Raw genomic sequence first — 22,577 nt, 5'->3', positions numbered from 1 at the left:
TTTTGGCAAAAATATCTTCAACACTATACCCAATATACATTGTGGATACCAGGAAGAATATAAAAATAAATATTAGCATGCTCATTGCTGATAGAGCTGTTTGTTTCAGATTCTTTGTAGGACTTTTTAATTTTGAGGAATTGAAAGCAATTCAATATGAGTAGATTTGCAATATTAAGAGTTTAGAGTTGAAAGAAAATATGGCATTCCAAAAGTTCCAACTTCCTTATTTTAAAGAAAATGGCAGTAAAACCTAGAAAGGTCACATAAATTATCTGAAGAGAAAAAGCTTGACTGGTGGTAGAACCTGACCTCAAACTCGTATCAGGAACCTGTATTGATAATGCTTTATTTTTTGTTTTACAGTGATGTTTTCTATTGAAACTATTCCATCATCACAAAAGCTGTTTGACAGTTAAGGTTACTATTAAAAAGAATGAAAAATTGTAAGAGAGTAAAAATGAAATTTCTTACTTTGCCCTCTGTGTGAAGACTCTGCTGATTGCACTGAACATGGTTTAAAGTAATAAAGTCAGTCAAAAAATACAAGCCTTACCGTCTTGTCTAATATTAGTTTCCCATATAATCCAATGCTTTTTACTTCAATTTGCATATTTATTACGTATTCCATATGTATATAACATAGGTATGCTAAGCTAGTGTCCTGTGTGTAAATAAATGAACAAGAAATGGAAGATGTTATAAATAACTATGGCGATATTAAAGTACAGGGCATGTTTGGGTGGTAATGTGTCCTATTTTTATGAACTTTAGTAGCTATCATGGGTCAACTCATAATATAATTGCATGGTATACCTTTATTTTCACTGAGTAGAGTAATACTGCAGTTATCATGCTCACAGATAAATCATGCATCTTCTGTCAGCTATGAAATGAAGTCATGTTTCTTATTCGACTGTTTCTTCTTTATTAATTTTTAATCAGTTCCATGTTGACTAACATTATCTGGGTTTTGATCCATATTTATTAGCAGCTCATTAACTAGTACATTAGCAGTATCACTATTTTTGTAGTCACCTGCTGTAGAATGTGTCTGTGAAGCTCCATGCTAAAAACCAAAAACAGAAGAAAAAAACTCAAGGTTGAAAGTCGGATAAAGACATAGAAGTCGGTTGAAAATACAGTGCTGAAATGTACTTGGCTAAGAGAGCTAGAATTTTACAAAGATTAAAGGGAATATAATCTGCTAATTCTTCTCTTTTAATCATGTGAAAAAAAGATTTTAAAATGTTTAACTTTCTAATAATTTTAGAGCAAATATTCTAATTTTTTTATTTTAAAATAATTTTTGAACTATATAAAAAGGAAATATAAAACATATACAGTTTAAAGACTATTAATAAACTAAGCAGCTATTGTTTTCTTATTACAAAAAAGACCCAAAAATACAGAGCTCAAACAAGATGAAGGGTGTTTTTATCTTGCAAAAGAACAGATGGAGGAGGTGACAGTCCGTGGGTGGTAAAGCAGCTCTGTGGTGGACTCACGTTTTTTCTGGCTTGTTGCTCTGAGTTCCTCAGAGTGTTACCCTCAGTTGCCTTGTCATAGCTGGCTCCCAAGCATCTGGTCCATGTTCCAGCTTGGAAAAGGGAGTGGAGGCAAGCGGTTTATTTTAAAGAAGTACCGAGTGCATTACACACATCATTTTGAATAGGTGAGAATTTACCTATTCTGTCTTACCAGCTGTGAGAGAAGATGGGAAATGTAGCTTCTACCATGTGTCTGGCTGGAATTCAAGGCAGGGCCATTTCTTCTTAACATGAAGTAGGGAAGTTGACACTGGAGACACACCACATGCCCATTCCCATCTTGAGATATAATTTCTTGAACACATATTCTTTTTCAAGGAAAACACTATTTATAAAGTTAAAAGCTAATTTTTATCTTTCTGTATGGATTTTCACTCAAACTTCACCTCTTAAAATTCACAGTTGTTTTGTGGATATCCAAGTAAATCATAGTCATAACTTTGTGGATACCTTGTCTTAACTATGCTTCTTTTAGGCTTGACTATAAACTTACTGGAAAATTTTTGGAAGCCGATTCACTTAAGGGTTTGTTTTAAAATAAAATCATTCTACTGTTGGCCTACCATCTTTTGGAAATTGATGCTATCAGAACTAAGGTAGAAAATCTTTCAATTGCAATCAGACATCTGAGAAACAGTGTGATATGTCTTCATACATATCTCAGCATTTTCTATTTTTCATGAAGCGTTAGCCTAACACCGAAATTCCTTATAATTATTGTAATTTCTCAGGTTTTCCATCACAAACCTACATGTGCTTTCCATATGATTAGAGAATATCATTTATTTTTCTTAGAAAAGTTACAGAAACTTGAAACCCCAAAATTCATTTAGTGTTTAATGATAGCAGATTTTAGATAATATTTTCCCTTTCTAATTGGTTGATTTACATTTTGTAAATATTTATTAGGTTTTACTTTGACGATATCCAAATATATTTGACAATAAGTTAATGTAGTACAGAAAAAAATTTCCGCAGAAATTGTGGTTAGAGATTGAATCTTTTATTCTATGATTTATCTAGGAATGCTTTGGGGATGAGATTGGATCTGGGAGGGTAGGACATCATGCACATGGAGAAGGAAATGAACTTGACTTGGATGTGGGTGGCATGTGTTAATTGACCATCTTGACTGGATCAGAGAGTCCACATTGAGGAACTGAGAGAGAAAGGAAATTGGGGAGTTAAAGAAGGAATTTAGATGCCAAACTAGAGAGATTATATTTTAAATTAGGACTAGCATTATGAAAAGACAACTTTAAAATCTGGAAGCACTGGGCATTCCCAAGATTGTGATCTGGAAGTGGAGTCCAGAATTCCACCTGTGGTAACACAGGCATTCAATGATAGCAACATGGGGTGACATTAGTGGCCTTAAAAATAGAGTAGCAAAAATTAATCCTAGAGATAAAATAACATGCTAATTACTGAAAGTCATCATTGACACTTTTGACAACTTTGTTTGGTAAAGGACAGATATTCCCTCTGCCCTTTCCTCTCTTTTTGTGTATATATAACCTCTCTGTTTGATAACAAGGATTTATGAAATGGGAAAGCATACTTCCTGATATCTGACTTCCACTAGATAATAGCCAAGATGTCCACTAAATCAGATCTGATAACAGTGATCCCTGAGAAAGTAAAACTGAATTAAGTCCAAAGAAATTAACCTCTTTCAAGAAAGTTAGATCTATGTAAGTTTTCTGTAGATCTTTTTTAAATATATTTATGTGCACCATATGTTACTGGAACTGTATAATATACCTGAAAGTTTGGTAAGTATCTGTCAACATACTGAATTTTGCATAAAAGAACCATGACATTCTGAGTGTTTTATTAAATTCCCCTAAATAATGTCTTGAAGGAGGTAAAACCAGGAATTCATTCCAGGTCTTTGGACTTTTAATGCAATGTTCTTTCCACTATGGCTTGCTGCATCCTTGCTTGAGTTCTGTTTGCATCGTGTTTTAAAGAATAACTGGAGAAACTGACTTAAACTTTGAAAGTCAGATTTTAATAACTGAAGTGCATGACAACAAAAAAATATTTACATAGCAAAAAATTATAATTTCTTTTCCCTATTAGTGCAAATTCCATTTTTAGCAGCAATAAAGCAAGTTTGCCTTCCTATGGTGGTGATTTTACATTTTTTGTAGGACTTGACATGCAAATATATTATAGACAATTGTGTAATTTAATTGTAAGCATACAATATTGAAATACCATCTGCAGATTGTACTAATTTTTCCTAAAATATGTTAATTTACAAATTGAACTACATATCTAGAGAGATGATATATAAGTAGATAGAGATAGAAATAGATTGTTTGCTTGTTTTAAAGGAATCAAATTTGAAAAGTCAAAATTGCATGACTACTTAATACTAATGCTTATCATGGTACCTGGCAATTGACTCTTTTTCATTGAGTAAGTAAAAATAGTACATAAGTTAACTATTTAAAGAACTTTTTTAATTATGAGAGTCATGAAATACAAGAGTTTTGAGAGATAAGCCTGTAAAGGTGATTTTTTTGAAGTGCCAAGCATAGGAAGATGTCTTTTTCTCATTGTTTTATAATCAAGGATTGTTTGTTCTTCTTTGACATTCCAAAAGACATATATGCAGTACTACAAGTGAACTTCACATTCTTGCTTGCCCAAAATAGCAATAATCTTTACATCTTTACTTTTTTCTCTAAGTAGCTTGAATATTTTACCATTGAGACACTGCTCTCTATTTTCCTTTTAATAGGGATATCCATTGACTTGGGAAAAGTTCTATGCTATGAATGTTCTTGGAATGTAGGACTTTAGAGACAGGATGAATGGTTAATTCTTAAACATGTGCTTAAATTATTCCGCTTATGTACAACTTTATGCTTTGTCTTCTGGCTAAAACTCAGAGAATGAGATAGGTGAAAGGGAAAGGGGACATTAAAAAAAGAATTAAATTAAAATATTGTTTTGTTATGATAACAATTTCTCCACTGAGACAATGAGAAGGGGTTAAAAACTTCAGAAAACATCCGAAATCATTAACTGAGCATTTGATCACTTTAAAATTACAAGTGCCAACAGGGTTCGTTGGTAGACCACACCCATCTGGGTGGATGGGGCTGTCTTAATCTATAATAAAGGATAATCTTCATAATGACTATTTTTTATTTTATACATACTATGTGAATATATTATTTCAAATCTAAAAACAACAAAATAGATGTTATTTCCTAAATTTTGAAGAAAATTTTATCTAGAAAATGTAAAACTGGGATTCATAGCCAACTCTACCTGACTCCAAAATCCAAACTTTTCTATTACATCATGTCCCCCTTCAGCACACAGAGGTCTTCAGTGAGGGTAGAGAAAAATGTGATTCTGAAAACTCTTGAAAAAGTTATCTAAGAATTCCCTTAGCCACTCAGACATTCCTCATATTTTCCTTTGGGTATGAACCTTTTTGTAGCAACCATGGATCACTCTAGTTTAGTCCCAAACCCCTGATATGCTTCTGGGACTCTTGAGGCTCCACAAGGTTTGGAGTTTCCATGATACCATTTACTGGGTATAACGTATAGAGATTTTAGCTGCTTTACCCCGTACATCATAGAAGTAGGCTGCTGAAAGAAAGAGGAAGGACTTGACTGCTTCTTTCATTTATTCAGCCAACACATGCTCATCTCCTACTCTCCAAGGCACTGTGGTGGTTATTGGGGATAAAGTGGTAAATACGCTAGACACTGTCTCTGCTCTCATATAACTTAAGATAAGTATTTGTCTCTATCTGTGAAGAACACTTGTTCCAGAAGACACAAATGCAAATCTTGTGAGAGGTAATAATGGTCCAAAGATCGTTTGGAAATATTTTCAAACTGTGATTTTACTGTTCTATAACTACACTATGTTTTGAAGACTAAAAAAATATAGAAGCAATAATTAAACCTCAAGTTCTTTATGTGTATAAACTCTCTGAGAATATCCAAATAAGCATTTAAAAGTAACTTTAGGTTGGCTTACTGTCAAAAACATTTCTGAATATTAATCTCAGATTCAAGGCCTCCCTGTGGACTATTTCTTCAGACATACTAAGTAATCCCAAATTGAATATCCTAAACAAAAAAACATTTCTTTTCCACTCTGCCTTTTATTTTTTCCTAACAATTTTCATATCCAATAAAGCAATTAAGTGTGTTCTTTTGGTTAGGATTTCATTTTGGCAGTGCATATGGGATCAATAAATTAGAAGTACAGAAAAAAATTATGAATTATTATTACTGTAATAGGAATCTTAACTAATTGTGCATTTAAAAAAAATTACATTATGGAATGAGGATTGAGAACTTTAATTCCAAATTACACAAGCACATGATAAGGTAACATGGAAGTTTCCAGGTTTCCTTTTAATTTTAATATTCACTTAATATCTTTGGAAAAAGAGTTGCTGTCACAGTCCAAGTGAAAATGGAAGAGCTTTAAGCTAACATTTGTCCAGAGCTAGCTATGGGCCAGGCAAGGTGCTAAGTGTTTTCCACCTCACTATCTCATTTTATTCTCACAAAAAAGTTATATTTGATAAGAATTGTTAACACTACTTTATAGGTGAGGAAACTGGACTTAGAGAAATTAAGTGAATTCTCTCAGGGCATAAAGCTAATAAGTGTCAAAATAGAGATTACAACGCAAACCTTTCTGAAGCCATGGCCTGAACTCTTAAGCTGTAGGCTGTATTTTATCTTGTATTTTTATCAAGAATTTTATCTCAGTTGCTATATAACATATGATGAAAGTGAATGCATTTAATTGTTGAGTGTTTTGAGAGAGTATCTGAGATGAATTTTTTTAAATCCAGACTACAGTGCTGTTTTACTTTTGAGTCAACTTCATAGGTCTTCAAGTAGAAGGTGGGATGTATTTGCTCTGAGAGAGATTTAAAAAAATAAAAATGGAGAAATGTCCATCTTTAGCTGTTGTTCAATTTAGGAATACCCTACTTACCCTTAAATAAGGCACTTTTTAAAAGTAGAGAATTTGGGGATGGCCATTTAAGTCCAGATGTACAGATGTAGTTAAGGATATAAGGAGGTGATTAAACACACCTCAGAAACTGATACTACTAGATGAGGACTAGATAAGGATCATAGGGAGGGTGGAAGGGGAAATTGGATAGCCCAAATATTCAGCAAATGGGTTCAATGGAGCAGTCATGCAAAAAAATAAGCAAAACATGTTTTCATTAGGAAGAACAGAAGAGTTTCTAGAAATATGGGGCTGCCTGAAAAGAAGTTGAAATTTTTCACACTATCACGAGACAACACCCAAGCCATCCTTTACACAGGCATATTGCTCATAATCTGGGTAGTTGCTAGTTGCTTTTAAAAATACAAATGTGCTAATTCTACATTTACATATGTTGAGAGAACGTAGATAAAAGGGATTAATTCACCTTTACCCTGAGCTCTTTATCAAGGTCCACACTACGCTTCCATATTGCATATCCAGTATATCTAATAGTGTTTCTGAAAGAAAGATGTTAAAGAGTTATACTTTAAAATATGAATATATAAAGGTAGTCTTAAAACTTGTATTAATAATAAAATGATATTCAATCATTTTGCAGTTAAGCTACTTGGAATTATGATGTATATTGACATATTTACATTTAGTTTTATTAGTTTCTAATTAGCATTAATTGAAATATGCATATTCAGGACCATAAAGTTCATGTTATAGAAACATTTACTTATGCAAATATGTTTTGGGTTATTAATAAATATGAAGGAATTTTTTAGTATGTGCTTTTAGTATTCCATCTTAGGGCTAGCAGATACAATAAGTTGTTGTAAGAGACTCAGTACTCTTTGAATATGTGGGAGAGACAACCTCAAATCTCTGGCATGCTATAAATACCGCAATCGTGAAAACTGTTAGAAATAATACTTGGCATGTTTACAGGTCTGGAAGGACTTAAAATGTGATTGAAAGTTATTTTTTTCCCCTTTTTAAATTATCCAAACCCAATTGAATAATAACATAGTATCTTATTTCATCATGCTTTTTTAAAATCAGGAGATATTGTTTCCCTGTTTTCTGGGTTATCACAATAAAACAAAAAATTATTTTTGAGCATCTCTTGTGTATTGAACAAAGTTTTGCTGTTTTGATATATAATTAAAGGAAGTTCTTAGGTATTGAATCATGTTCCCCCCAAAATGCAGGTTCATATCCCAACTCTTGGTACTGTGGGTGTGAACCCATTTGTAAATAGGACCTTTGAAGATGTTATTAGTTAAGATGTGCACACCCTGAATGAGGGTAGGTCTTAATGCAGTATGGCAGAGAAGAAGCAAAGGAAATTGGACACACAGAAAGAAGACATGGGGAGCAGCCAGAAGCCAGTAGTCAATGGAACCTGGAGGAGAAAGAAGAAATCATCATTGTGCATTGCCATGCTACAGAAAAAAACAGGAACCCAGAGATTACTGGCCAGCCAGAAGATAATGACCCCAGGAGGAAGCAAATCTTTTGCCTCTGAAAAGGTTAAGCTAATACATTTCTGTTATTAAGTCAATCCATTATGTGGTATTTGTTTTAGCAACTAGGAAACTAATACAGGTGTTAATAATAAAGTAGATCAACCACATTTTGCAAGTTGGTATGATTTTCAACCTATACTTTATAATAAAACAATTTTAATATAAGTAAAAATACTTTTACAGATTGAGCATGGATAAAATACAGCTTTTTAAAATGTCATTTTTTTTCATACAGGGAAATGTTTTAATAACTATTTAAAATAATCCTGGACATATGTCAAAGGGGGTCAGCAACTAATAAAATATACAGCTTTGGAAGTTGTTAAGTAGCATCATAATTAAGCAGAGGAATTTTTTAAAGAGAGCTGAAAACAAAGGACTTTAATGAGAATTAATGAAAGATATTTATCCTAGCTTTAAAAATAAAGATGAGGGGTGGGAATGGAAGATAGTACACTGAATTAAATGTGATGCTTAGAAAAAGAAAAAAATAATAACTTGAGATCCATTGCAAGCAATATGCTGAATTATAGACCTATATTATTGTTGTACTTTGAAAATCCCATTGAATATATTGTGTCTATGAAGTCCACAAAGTCTATAAGGTTATTTAATTTCCCAGTTTTCCCCTTTGAAAGCTTAGTATCCTTTCCGGAATAGATATCGAAAGCAGCCTAATCCTGTTCCCTTTTAATCTTCTTTAATGAAAGTGAAAAATTTAAGTCAAGTATTACACATATTCGCCAATGTTTATTCCATATTGATTTTAAGGTTTTATATGAAGTTCTTATTTCACTGGGTAGTTATTTTTCCCTTTCTTGATAAACTACCTTATTAAATTTAAATAAGTAGCACTGGAGACATTCCAGGTATAATTATGTCATCCTTCATAACCAAATTCAAGGCATCACTTTGACTCTCCTCTCTTAAACCAAAGAAATGGAGTTTGTTTGTTTTCTTGTTTCATTATTTCCTTGTTTTGTTGGTTGTTTCAGTGATCTGCAATTATTTTCTTCATTTGCCTTCATACTCTTGGATATTGTAAAACATCTTTTTGAGAACTCTTTATTTTACAGGCCTTATATAAACTTTAGGCACATTTTCGGTTCATAATGAAAAGTCTTTAAAGCCATTATTTACTTAAGAGAATTTTAATAGAAAATTAAGACAAATTGAATACAGTAATTTAAAAAGGGCTAACATTCACTGATCACTTGCTATGTCCTAGGCATGGTGTGATGCTTTACATCAGGGTGTTTAAATCCTAACAACAAATACGTTAAATATTTTGATTATCCACAATTTCATATGTGATGAGTCGCAGAGCATTTAGGTAACTTGTTCAATGATAAACAGCCAGTTAGCGGCAGACCTAGGTTTTGTACTTCAGAGCTTAACAGCCATGCTACTTTGTTTCTCAGATGTCCCAGAAGAGGTACGGAAGATATAATGGGGTATTTAGAAATATAGGTAAAGGAAATTTAACATTGCAGTCATATAAGAGTACAGAAGTGAAAATTATAATATGGGTTTATTTCTAAAGGTTATGGCTTTACATTTAAAAATATTTTTAGTTGTTTAATAGCAAATCTAAACCAATGTGGGAATATGATTTGGTCAGGGCCTTGGGAACTCTTGAATTTCCAGTAGTTGTTGGTAGATCATCTGTGGCAGAATACAGTAGAGTTCTATTACACGTTTCTATCTGTGCTGGTTTGGATGTATTATGTCCCCCAAAATGCCATGTTCTTTGATGCAATCTTATGGGGGTGGACATATTAGTGTTGATTAGATTGGAATCCTTCAAGTGTTTCCATGGAGATATGACTCAATCAACTGTGAATGAAACATTTGATTGGATAATTTCCATGGAGGTGTTACCCCACCCATTCAGGGTGGGTGTTAACTTGATCACTGGAGTCGTATAAAGGAGTTCACACACAGAGGGACCTCAGAGCAGCTTAAAGACACATTTTGAAGATGGCCATTGGAAGCTGATGCAGACATTTTGGAGAACACCATTTTGAAACGCAACCTAGGAGCAAGCAGACGCCAGCCACGTGCCTTCCCAGCTAACAGAGGTTTTCCGGACACCACTGGCCATCCTCCAGTGAAGGTACCCGATTGTTGAAGCCTTACCTTTGACACTTTATGGCCTTAAGATGGTTACTGTGTTACCAAATAAACCCCCTTTTATAAAAGCCAATCCGTTTCTGGTGTTTTGCATTCTGGCAGCATTAGCAAACCAGAACACTATGTGTCAGAGACCCAGCCCTTTTCTAGGCTGCAGTCCCAACAAGGAGCATGTGCTTTGAGTTCACAAACTTACTTTGTAATATTCACTTAAGAAAAACACAATTAGGAATACAAAGGGATTGAGACAATTGCAATTGAAGCATTTTAAACTAAGATGAAATCTATGAACATGGTTACCATCACTAGGAGAATAAAAAAAAATTCATTAAAGAACTATTACTGCTAAGAGTGCTGGACATTTTTTTTTTAGTTGAAAAAAGCTGCCTTTTTGTTTGTATAGCCATCAGTTGTTGAATTCAATATGTTAAGTAGCGGCTGAGTTGGGTCAAATATCATGAGATTCAAATATGACATCAAAACTATGCTCCTAAATTTCACATGTGAAACTAAGTTCCTTTCATACACTGACTGTTTTTATTCCCAGATAGTGTTTTTTTTTTTAATGTGGTGAATTATTTACTCTTCCCTCTATGTAGATGGAATGCCTCAAAAGCCAGAAATTTTATTTCCCTAAGGTGTTTCATAAAATAGTAGAACCAAGCTGTGTTACTGTGTTTAGCACATCTTCTTTTTCCTTAAAAAAATAAAATAAAATGAGGCTACATAGGATCTATTTAACTTATAAGTGTTTTGATCTCAAAACAACATGCATTCCTGGAGAATTTATGTGAATATGAAGTTGAACATCATATTCTTCCTCCTACCTGCTGTTTTTTAGATTAGGAAGTTTGCTGTTAAATGGAGTTGCTGAGAGATTTGCTAGGGTTTCTTGGCCTGCTTATTTAAAAATGTTTGGGGTATTACATAGAGTCTTACAATTGTTCTATGTCAAATATGTCAAAAAATTGTAAGTAGTTCACAATTGTTTACTATTTTCTAACAGTTACAACCTTAAGATTCTAAATTAAATATAGTGTAAACCATGTTGTAATTTAGACTTGTAGGTATACTAAACTTATTTAAATGCTATTTCCTATACACAAGTGGCTTTGTCTAAATTGATTAACATCTTTTTACAAATTGGCCTCTAATAACCTCTGTATATGGTTTTTGAGAATATAATGAAATCTCTCCTTCAGAGTCCTATTAAATAATTTAAAAATCTGTTCAGCTCTCTCTCCTTTCATATAATTATTTTTCAATAAATATTTTAATTGTAAAATAAGATACCTGTGAAAATTGTAAAAAAAAAAAAAAAAAAAAAAAGAGGGACCACTGCCCATGTCAGATAATAAAAAGAAATTCTCAGCTTTACGTATTTGTTTGTCATTCGTATTCATGCAGCTTGCTCTTTATTCATCTCTGCATCGTTCCAATTTTACTATAAATGTTGCTGAAGCAAGCACGATGATAAGATTTTTCAAACATAATAAAATATCTCTGTTGCTTTGAAAAACAACTTCTAAGTGCACAATTATTTCTGTTGATACAGAGGCCATGGGACTACTAAATTAGTTTGTAACATTCTAATATTGAAGTGACAAATTTGTCTATAACATTTTAATACTGAAGTGACAAATTTCCTTAAGATTCATATCCATTTACTGCTCACATTAAGGAGAATATTAGACAAATATTATAAATTCTGGGATAATATTTACTGGACATATAACTCACCAACTGCATTAATACCTAAATATGTGTTTTGGGAAAAGAAAGGTAAAATTTTTATTAAGCTGCCTGAACCACTTATTTTTATAAAAACCGCATTCCTAAAGGAAAAAGGGAATCAAATAAAATTAGGGATAGGAATATCTCACTAATAAATGCATGCTTAATTCTTACTTTAATATTTTAAGAAAATATAACTGTTTTTCCTTCTTACTGGTGGAAATTTGTACTTTGTATGCTCCGCATAGAAAAAGATTTTTTTTTTTAATGTTGGGGGTACTCAACAGAATATTTGAAGGGGGGTATTAAGTTTTAAGAAACTATGAATTTGGATAATATACATTTGTGTTTCTAATACAAACAGCAGAAATTAAAATTTGACAAAATATTCTTGAAATTCTCAAAAAGCATGTCAGAATTCCATAGGGTGGAGAATTAGATTATCATGATCATGTAAAGGTTCATGGGTTAAAATCCTCTCTAGACTGAGAATTTGGAAAGGAAAATCTTAAATCTTTGGATTGTGGATTAATCAAATTTGAAGAGATCCAACTACAGTTACATTATTGGTGCTTTCTCTGATCCTACAAATTGATATTAAATTTAGGATAAAGAATAGGATCAGCAATAAAGTCATTTGCGGTAGGGTTTTATGAATTTCTTGTAAATGTATTAATTATTTGAGCAGTTTGTACCTTGGCAACACGATTTCTTTGGGACTTCTTTATAGCTTAAGCACTGTTTTGTCATTAGTATTTTGTTCAGTAAAATAATGCAACCTCCAATTTAAATCTAAGAGGTTACACATGTATATTCTGAAATCTCACTATTATATTATTTTCTATTGCACTAAATTCATTGGAGATAAAATCCTGACGTTGATCTGGCTACAACTACATGGGTTTAAGGCATGTAACCCAACTAACATATAACAGTGGTGCTTTGTTGAACAGTAATTTACATTTCAATATAATTTCATCGATTTTTGGAAAGGCAAACATTGGGTTTAAACCACATAAAATGAAAATGAAACTACTGTAATCTATCTTTACTGACAAATAGTTTAGTTCAACTGTACAACAGTTTATTGATGATGTTCATTCTGGTATATGGTGAAATATTACTGGTTATTTTCAACAAGGATTTAAAGAAGTAGATTAACATTTAATCAAATATGATCTTGTCTTTGGTATCTATGAAAAATCAGATGGTCTTCCAGATGCCATTGAACTATGTCAGTTGATGGGAAATTCATTGCATCAAAGGTAATGAAGTCCATTAAAGGACAATTACGGTTGTTTGAAAAGCCTTTCAACTAAACATTGCTGCCCTATAAATTCTACTCATTGGTAATAGTACTGCACTGGACAATGATTCCACACCCTTGACTGTACAAAAGTGCTAGAATATTATAATTATTCGAAAACACACAAAAGAGAAATTTTGAAAAGATGAGATAAAAATAAATTTAGATGAAAGTTCTAACATTCCAAGCTCTACCCCAGTAGACCTTCTTACCTACCACATGCCCCCTTCTTTGATACCACTGCACTTGATCAGTGGAATATATAATGGCCCTCTGAAACCATAAAGCTTGTCATTGTTTGCCTAATTTCCTCTTTGGCTCTCAGGTTTCTTTGATAATTGCTATTTGGTTTGTGTCCAAAAGCCATCCCATGAGGTAACATTAACGGTAATTGATCGGTCTTGTACAGTATACAAGAAAATCATTTAATCAAGAAATACATCAAAAATATATTACAATTTTATCAACGTTAGTTGATGCAGATATTCCTTTCAATTTGGAGGCAACTCCTCATGTCTCCTGAGTTGGGTAAAAATTTCTCATGTGATCTTATGTGTTTCACGGGTATATGAAGAATAAATAGTTCTTCATAAAACTTTAAAATCAAGGATTCTTTTCTTCCTTTCCCCAAACTACACACAAACACACACACACATACACAAACACACACCTGAAAAAGGATCCTAAATCTAAGTGTTCTAGATTTACATGTGTGAAGACTTATTGTGTATTTTAAGTATTTTCTCATGTATATAAGCTATTTTTTACCCTAATTTATAGATTATTCTGCCTTAATGACTTAAAGAACAAAGCAGATATAAATAGATAAGGCAAATCAATGATGTTCACAGGTAAATTTATATATCTCGTGTTCCTCAAGTAAATTTTTTGATGGGTTATCATCCATCTAGTAAGTTATAGACTCTACTCCTTGGAGAAATGGCACAAGGCCTTCTTAAGTGTTAGATTATGCATTTGGATCTCTGATTTAGTGAAACAGTGTGTAAAAATCTCTCATAATCAGAACACTCCCTATTGGCTCTTCATCTGAAGATCCCCAAGAGTGCTGTTTGTCCTAGTGAACATCTGGAATAGATTACATGCAGTTAATTGGCTCCAGGTCGAGCTTGTTACAGACAGTAGCATGCAGTATAACCTATGCAATTCACTAAATCCACCCACTTTGGGTTAAAGAACACCTACTTCTCTCCATAATTTCTCCCAGATGCAGGACACACACATGCATGTATGCACACACAAAACACACACACACAAACACCCTGTGAAGGGTAGCTAAATATCAGTAGATTGGTAGAGAATTTGTTAGCAAGACATTTCAACCTATAAATTGTCTCAATTAAAAGATCCTATTGATTTCAAAGGATTTTTGGAATGAAAAAGTATCAGAAGCAGCAGATTGTAGAGAGTGAATGTTTTAAAGTAAAAATATATATATATATATGTATTTAAAGTTTAAAAAAAAACAGTCCGCAGCAGATTGTATAGAGTGAATGTTTTAAAGTAAAAAAAAATATATATATATGTATTTAAAGTTAAAAAAAAAACAGTCCAGCAGTTGCAGGATTTTAGTTATGTTTGGGTTTCCCCTTTCTTTAGTGTATGTTTCAGCACGTGTGGGCACTTATCAGAATGTCATAGTGGTAAAGAAAGCAGTGCTTTGATTTTTAACTTATTTAACAATATTAATGAGTTGGGTTACAAGGAACAGTATGACTACTGTTCATGAAAACCAAAACATCAATCTTCTTAACTTATGGTGTTAGAGGCACAGGGCATGTCTTAGCGATTAATGACCAGTTGGAGGAGTAGCTATCTCAGTACATAGCTAAGGGCCATTAACCCCAACTGGTCATTAATTCCTAGGAAATGTCCTGTACTGAGGTCATTATTGCTAATAAAATGCACATATGGAAGGCCCTTTCTCTTTTGCCTGTGTACATAAATGTATATTCACATTACAGGCATTGTTACATGTCATGAAAAAAAAGTAGTATTTCACATGTTCAGAAGCTCAGACAAACTAAGCCTAATGAGAAATTTAATATAAACAATCTCTACAGTCAATTTACCTTTCACTTTTTCTAAGGGTGAAGGGAGAAAACATGTTTGTATGTCAAGGCTATTGATCTGCTGCAATCAGATACCAGTGCCCTGCTCAAACATGCATGGGGGAAACTTACAGGAACAGGGAAATGGGTTTGGAGGAGCCCTGGTGAGTATGGATGGAAGCAGCCACAGGCTCTAACACCAAAGACGGAATGGAGTGATGGCATTTTTTAAGTCATAATAATTAGGTAGCAGAACAAACACAAGGCAAATTCAAGAGTTAGGTCAAGTTCCTCTTTGGTGTCTTCTCTCTTCCACCCCTCTGGATTTTGCTACATTCTCTCTCTCCCTCTTAGTCATCTAACCACGGCAGCATGTTGCCTGTCTAGCTCTTCCAGTTCTGTTTTCCAGTACTACCTCTTTTTGTTTTCCAATCTCCTTCCTGTGTTATTCCACAAAAATATTCTTGTCTTACTTACATTTATATGATACTTCTTTGACTTGCCTTCCTTAGCATCCCATAAATACCTCTACTTTAGAAATTATTTCATGGGATATATGCTTCCTCATTTGCTTCGGCAGCTTCTTGTAAAAGATAATCTTATTTTTTTTTCTTCTTTACCTTTTCAGTGTAAGATATCAATAGATGGTTGGGGAATAACTATTGTGCTACTGACTGATAACAATTTTATCATACACACAGATGTATAAACATAATGACATTTGCATAAAAACAAGAGCAATTAATTTTTAAGGAGACTATTTAAGTCAAAGAATGCATCTATTTTTACTAATGTAAATGTCAAATACTGAGCAGTCACAATTTGGACAGGATGTATTTTTTAGACACTAAGTCAAAACTCACATAATTCAAGAGCAATCCTGATCATTTTTTTCTGTAGTCTGGCTAAAGTGATTCTGTTTGGTGGCAATAACATAAACATTTTTGAGAAGATTATTTCAAATATATTATTTAAAGAAAGACTTCATTAGTGATTTTATAGTAAAATATACACAATTGAGATTTATAAAATAAGTTTAAGCCTAAAGGGTTGCTGAATGAATAATTCTTTGGGGCCAGAAGGACATTTGGTTGACTCTCAAATTATATCTAATAAGGTAAAAATATCTAGACATGTAATATAAATGGAAAGAGATTATATGGTATGTGGCATATTGAAAAAGTATTCTTAAATGAGCATTTAAATTTAACCATTATTTGTATGGATTATAATCTCTAAATTATTTGATTTGTCTGTGAATGATCTTTGAATATTTAATCAAATAAATAAATATTTAATCAAGCTATCTGATCAAATTGATTATTTGATTTGTCTGTTATTTGATTTGTCTGTGAATGATCTTTGAATATTTAATCAAATAAATAAATATTTAATCAAACTCTGATCAAATTGATTATTTAATCACTCACAGAGACAGAATAACTTGTTGCTTCCTGTACGTATCTTTATGCGTAATGAAGGGAATTGGAAAAATGTAATTTATTAAGCATTCAACATTTCATGAAGACTGCTAACATAAAATCTGAAGTCTACTCTTAAAATGCTTGTCATGAATAAGAATAAATTAGTACACCTCTAAGTTTAATCTTAGTTCACTTTCTCAAATTGATCTTAACTTCTGAGATTGAAAATAACTGGAACCTCAAAGTCCTTGAGGCATTTTAGTAAAATGAAGTTGATCTCATTTAAGAACAATGCACCTTTATTAGACCTTCTCTTAAAATTAACTAGTAGGCATAAATTATTTATTTTGAATATTAAACAGAAAATTACTTAAAGTCTAATACTGTTTCATTACGGCTAGAACTACCATCAAAGAAGTACAGAAATTATTTCTACAAAAATTTAAATTAGGTACCACATTTGGAATCCTCCCTAGAGGCCTGAATAGCAAGATCTTTCTGTGAACTGTTTCTTGGGAAGACAGCAGTAACCTAGTGGAGAAGGACCAGAAGCTGAAGACTCCATCAGGAGTTAAAGATCACTTGAATCTACTGAAATTAAAAACATGCAAAGCCTTAGGGGTTAAGAAGGCATATTGTAGCTTATGTCCAGAATAAATGTTGTTTTGATCCATCACTTACAGTGTAAACTTGGATGAACTATTTAACTCTGTACCTCAGTTTCTTCTTCTGTGAAGTGGGGATCAATAATTGCCTGACCCTTATGTCTGTTATTAGAATTAAATTATTTAATCTACATTAAACTCTTTAAAAATATCTTTTACTTATAAATACTCAATAAATATTGTCTGTAACTATTATTATCAGCCTTAGTTGTGAATTTTTAGTTTCCCCATGTCTTCACCAAGTCAACCAAGGCAGCTTATTTATGGCAACATAGTTAATAACCACCTCCTTCCTTCTGATAAAACTTATTATTTTATCCTTCATGTTTCTATTCAGTGCTGCCCCGTGTGGAACAATATAGGGTGCAGGTAAGATTATATTGTCCAGGCCTCACATTTGAACTGGTGTCCCTGATTTGATCACATCCAGTACCTCAATTTTAGGTGGATTCTATTTATGCCTTTTAAGTCCAAAACAAGAGAACTCCTTCAGAATGACAGTTTTGTCTGTTTTTGTTTGGGGCTTTTTTCCTTTGGGGATGATATGGGAAAAAGTAGGCTTCTGTCGGTGCTCTTATCTGATCAAAGAATTCATTCTGACTGGTTGCAGAAAGAGTTGGTTTTCATACATTTGCATTAAAAGGATTTAACAGAAGCAGTGATGCTAATTAGCATAAACAGTTGACTTTCTGGTGGTACACACATTTCTAAATCTGTGTGATGCCATTCCCGTGCTTTATTACTCCATTCCGGCTTATTTTCCCTGCAACAGTGTTGCAAGAGCAAAACGAGAGAAGGAGAAATTATTTTTAAAAATCTACATACTTTCAGTAAATTATAATTTAGTAAATCTAAGAAAATTTGCATTTTATCTTATTTTTTAGATTAAACTAGCACTGTTTGAAAGAGAACATTGTTTTCATCATGAATGCCAGTAAAGATAAAAGACCAAAGTCCAGAAGCCAAGATTTTCACCTTTTTCATGCTTTAGTGATGCTAAGCATGATCATGCTGCTTCCTCCAGTTATTGGAACGTCTAAGCAAAATATTCCGCGACTCAAGCTAACCTACAAAGGTAAATGCATAAATATTTCTCAGATTGTTTATTAATATTTCTAATGTATTTTTTACTTTTGTATTTCTTTTATTTAAACATATGGACTCCAGTGAAATGCATATAGTGTTGGCATCAGTTAATGAAGATATTATTATAGAACACAAAGCCCAGTTATTTGGTTTTCTTTGTGAGGGAATAGATGCCAAAACTGTTCATGTACACTTTTTCACCCAGTAGTTGTAATAATGAACTGTTGATTAACATAATTAAGAAATTTTGACCTGAGTTATAATGTTTTGTATTAAAACAAATAAATTCATGAAACTAGAAAAATGTTAAGTAATTCTATATAATTAATTACAAAGTTTCCACTAGTTTATCCTTAGTTATTTTTCAAATTACTATAAGATATTTGCAAAACACATTTAGCACACTAGAATTGCTCTAAGATCTCCAGATGTGTTTTAGAAAAAAGGCAATGTGAAAGGCATAAAGTATAAAGAGATAAAAAAAAAAACCTAAGAAATGCAATCTTCTCAGCCAATTGTTTTTGAAAAAAATTGAGTTAAAATAAAAGTAAAGCTTGAGTTATATTTAGCCATCTTGAGCCATCTTGTTTTTTTCTTTTTGCCAAGTTTTATCTCAGATATTTTTCTTTTGTATTATTTTCTATAATGTGCCCTTAGATTTATTAATAACAAGAGATAAGAACGTTGGGAGAATCAGACTTATTATTCTGCACTTGGCAAGTGAAAATTATGCTAGCAGTTTTAATATCCTCTGATCTTCAAGGCAACTTATTTTTCAGCCCAAATTGAATATCAACAATTAAAACTAATTTGATGTCAAACGTAAGTGTTAGTGGAATACTGACTTTTTCTATGTTGATATTTGGTTAGAATTTATATTTCATTTATTAAAGATTTGCAGCAACTTATTTTATCTTTGAATTTTTATACTCTTATCCATCTAACAGTCATTTAAATAGTATATTAATTATCTAGGATTGATGTTTTTCTAGGAACTTTGATCTTAATATGGAATATAATTTATCATTATTGTATATAATCAAGAATTAAAAAATGTGTTTGAGCATCACTCATTTCTTAATTATGGTTATATTCAATTTTTTATCCACCCTTTAAAGTTCTCCTGCTTTCAAGTGAACATTAACAACTACAGTAAAGGACAGGCTGAAACCAAGAGTGAAGTCAAGGCTTCCAGCCATGCCAGAGTAGCCAGTACTGGGCCATACCTTTTGTAATAAACAATTATAAAACTGGACAAAATATGTAAAATAACCATTTTCAGACATTGGAAAAGAGGCCGCAGGAATATCATGCCTGGGAGAGGGAAACCACATAAGGTTGAGACTCTGCAAGGCTTTGTAGAAACAGAATCTGTGAGCTGAGCAGAGACATTAGAGAACACAGAGTGTGAGAGTTGGAGGAGTTCTGCCCAGCCAGAGCGAGACCTTACAGGACACCTAGAGCCCTCAATTGACATGCCGGGAAGGCCACACTAAAAGAGGAGGACTGCTCCAGCACGAGAGTAAAGGACATTCTAATTCTGCCCTAACAAACCTAAAAGTAATCCTCAAAATGATCAAGCCAATCTGCCAGTACATTAAATGTATGCTAGAAAAAAATCTTGATTTCTAAAATAAGTAATGAAAACCCAAAACAAATGGTTCCCCAACAATTTAGCATCAGCAATATCCAAGTACAAGCAAAAGTTACTAGTATGCGTGGTAGTTTGAAGCTGTATGTACCCCAGAAAAACATGTTCTAAATCTTATCCATTCCTGTGGTTGTGGACCCACTGTAAGTAGGACCTTTCAATGAGGTTACTTCAATTAAGGTGTGGACCACCACAATCAGAATGGGTCTTAACCCTATTACTGGAGTCCTTTATAAGTGAAATGAATTCACACTTAGAGAGAGAAAGCCATGAAAACAAGAAACTGAAATTCAGTGGAATCAGGAAGAGAAAGGAAAGCCTATCATGTGCATTGGCCATATGACAGAGGAGGCAAAGACCAAGGATCGCTGTCAGTCAGCCCCAGAATTATCCACCTTCAGGAAGAAAGCATCACCTTGATGACCACTTGATTTGGACTTTCTTTTAGCCTCAAAACCATGGGCAAATAAATTCCTATTGTTTTACCAAACCCATTTCATGGTCTTTGCTTGAGCAGCCCAGAAAACTAAAACAGCATACAAAGAAACAGAAAAATTTAATGATAACAAGAAAAGATAAAGAATAGAAACCAACTTGAGAATATCCAGATGCTCAAAGTAGCAGACAAAAACATTAAAATAATTATTATAACTATGTTTAAGGACGTAAAGGAAAATGTTATAAAAGTGAATAAACAGGGAATTTCAGCAGATAAGTGGAAACTATAAAAATAACTAAATGGAAATTCTAGAAATGAAAAGTATAAGATCTGAAATTAAAAATTCCCTGCACAGCCTGATCAGTAGATTGGAGATAGCAAAGCAAGTTTCACCAAACCTAAGGATAGAGAAAATGGAATTATCCAATCTGAAGAATATTTATGGGCTTATATATCAATTTATAATCCATTTCATTAGACCAAAGCCGTATCTGCAAAGTTCTTTGAGATAAGCCTGTCTGTTTTTTGGGCTCTCTTTGACTCTGAGGGACAACATGTTTAAGATTCTTAGATGCCTTATTGTTTAATCAAGAGCATCTTCAATGTAACATGCTTTAGGTTTTTGTTAAGTCCTTGCCCCATTCCTAGGACCAACACCTAAGATTGTTTCCTATTGTTATTTAATAAACCACCCTAAAACTTTATGTTTTAAAACAACAATCATATTATCTCTCATAGTTTCTATGGTCACAAATTTGGTCAAGACTCAGCTGAGTGGTTCTGGTGGTGTTCTCTAATGTAGTTGTAGTCAGATTATGGCTGGAGCTGGAACAGTAAGAGTCTGTAATTTTGACTGGCTGGCATCTCTCTCTTCATGTAATCTCAGGATCTCTCTCAGTAGTCTGTCCATATGGGTAGCTTTGGTTTCCTCAAAACTAGCTTAAAAAGGCCTCAAATGCATATGTTTCAATAAGCAGGGTAAAGCCATATCTCCTTTAATGACTTACTTTCAGAAGTTATGAAGTGTTACTTCCAGCATACCCTACTGGTTGAGAAGTCATAAAGCCTCACTAGATTTTAGGGGGAAAGCACATTGATACCAACTTTCAAAAAGAAGCGTGTCAAAATCACATATAGGAAGAGTTGTGGCTTGGGAGATACATTTGTAAATTACTGTTCAAAGCAGTCACAATAGCCAAAAGATAGAAGCAACCCAAGGGTCCATCAACCAATGAATGGATAAATACAATATTGTACATACATATAATGGAATATTATTCAGCCATAAAAAGGAGTGAAGTCCTGATACATGTGACAACATGGATGATCTTTGAGGACAACTAACTTTTATACTGTCTTTTGATTTTTTATGAAAAAACCCCATGCACATCATTGGGGAAAGCAAATGGTGCTGGGATAGCTTGATATCCATACAAGAGGAAAAAAAAGAATTTCAACCCTTACTACCACATACAAAAAATAACTTAAGATGGATCATAGACCTAAAAGTAAAAGCTAAAATCATAAGCTTTTAGTAAAAAACATGGGAACTATTCACCACCTGAGAGTAAGCAAAGATTTCTTAGACAGGACACAGAAAAAAATAACCATAAATATTTTATAAAGTTATTAGATTAGACTTTGGTAAAATGTTTAAAATTCTGATTATCAGAAGACACAATTAAGAATAGGAATAAGTAGGCCACAAAAATATTCACAAAATATACATCTGAGAAATGACTTGAATCCAAATATGTTTTTAAAGCTCTCACAAATCAATAATAAATAGAAAAACACTGGAATTTATAAATAGGCAAAATACTTGAACAGACACTTCACAAAGGAAAATATACAGATGGACAGTAAGCTCAATTTGCAAAAGTCACAAAGTAGTTCATGGCTTTGCTCCTGGGTCAACCCTAGGGTGCATGGAACCTGGGCTCCTCACCCTGTCTCTCAGTACTTCCTTATCATCAAGCATAGGTAGGGG

General features: G+C 33.0%; 1 protein-coding gene across 1 annotated transcript in view; it reads left to right on the top strand.

The window, feature by feature from the left end:
- Positions 1–22,577, top strand: part of SEMA3D (semaphorin 3D) — a 205,527-nt gene that overhangs the window by 41,976 nt on the left and 140,974 nt on the right. The window contains exon 2 of the mRNA XM_037837475.1: positions 18,296–18,486. Coding sequence (XP_037693403.1) covers positions 18,336–18,486 — 151 coding nt within the window. The 5' untranslated portion in view covers positions 18,296–18,335. The remainder of the gene's footprint in view (positions 1–18,295; positions 18,487–22,577) is intronic.

Source organism: Choloepus didactylus, chromosome 5 (assembly GCF_015220235.1).
Source record: "Choloepus didactylus isolate mChoDid1 chromosome 5, mChoDid1.pri, whole genome shotgun sequence".
NCBI classification, from domain to species: Eukaryota; Metazoa; Chordata; class Mammalia; order Pilosa; family Megalonychidae; genus Choloepus; species Choloepus didactylus.
The sequence above is the reverse complement of the archived record's forward strand: the minus strand, read 5'-3'. Positions and strand labels throughout refer to the sequence as shown.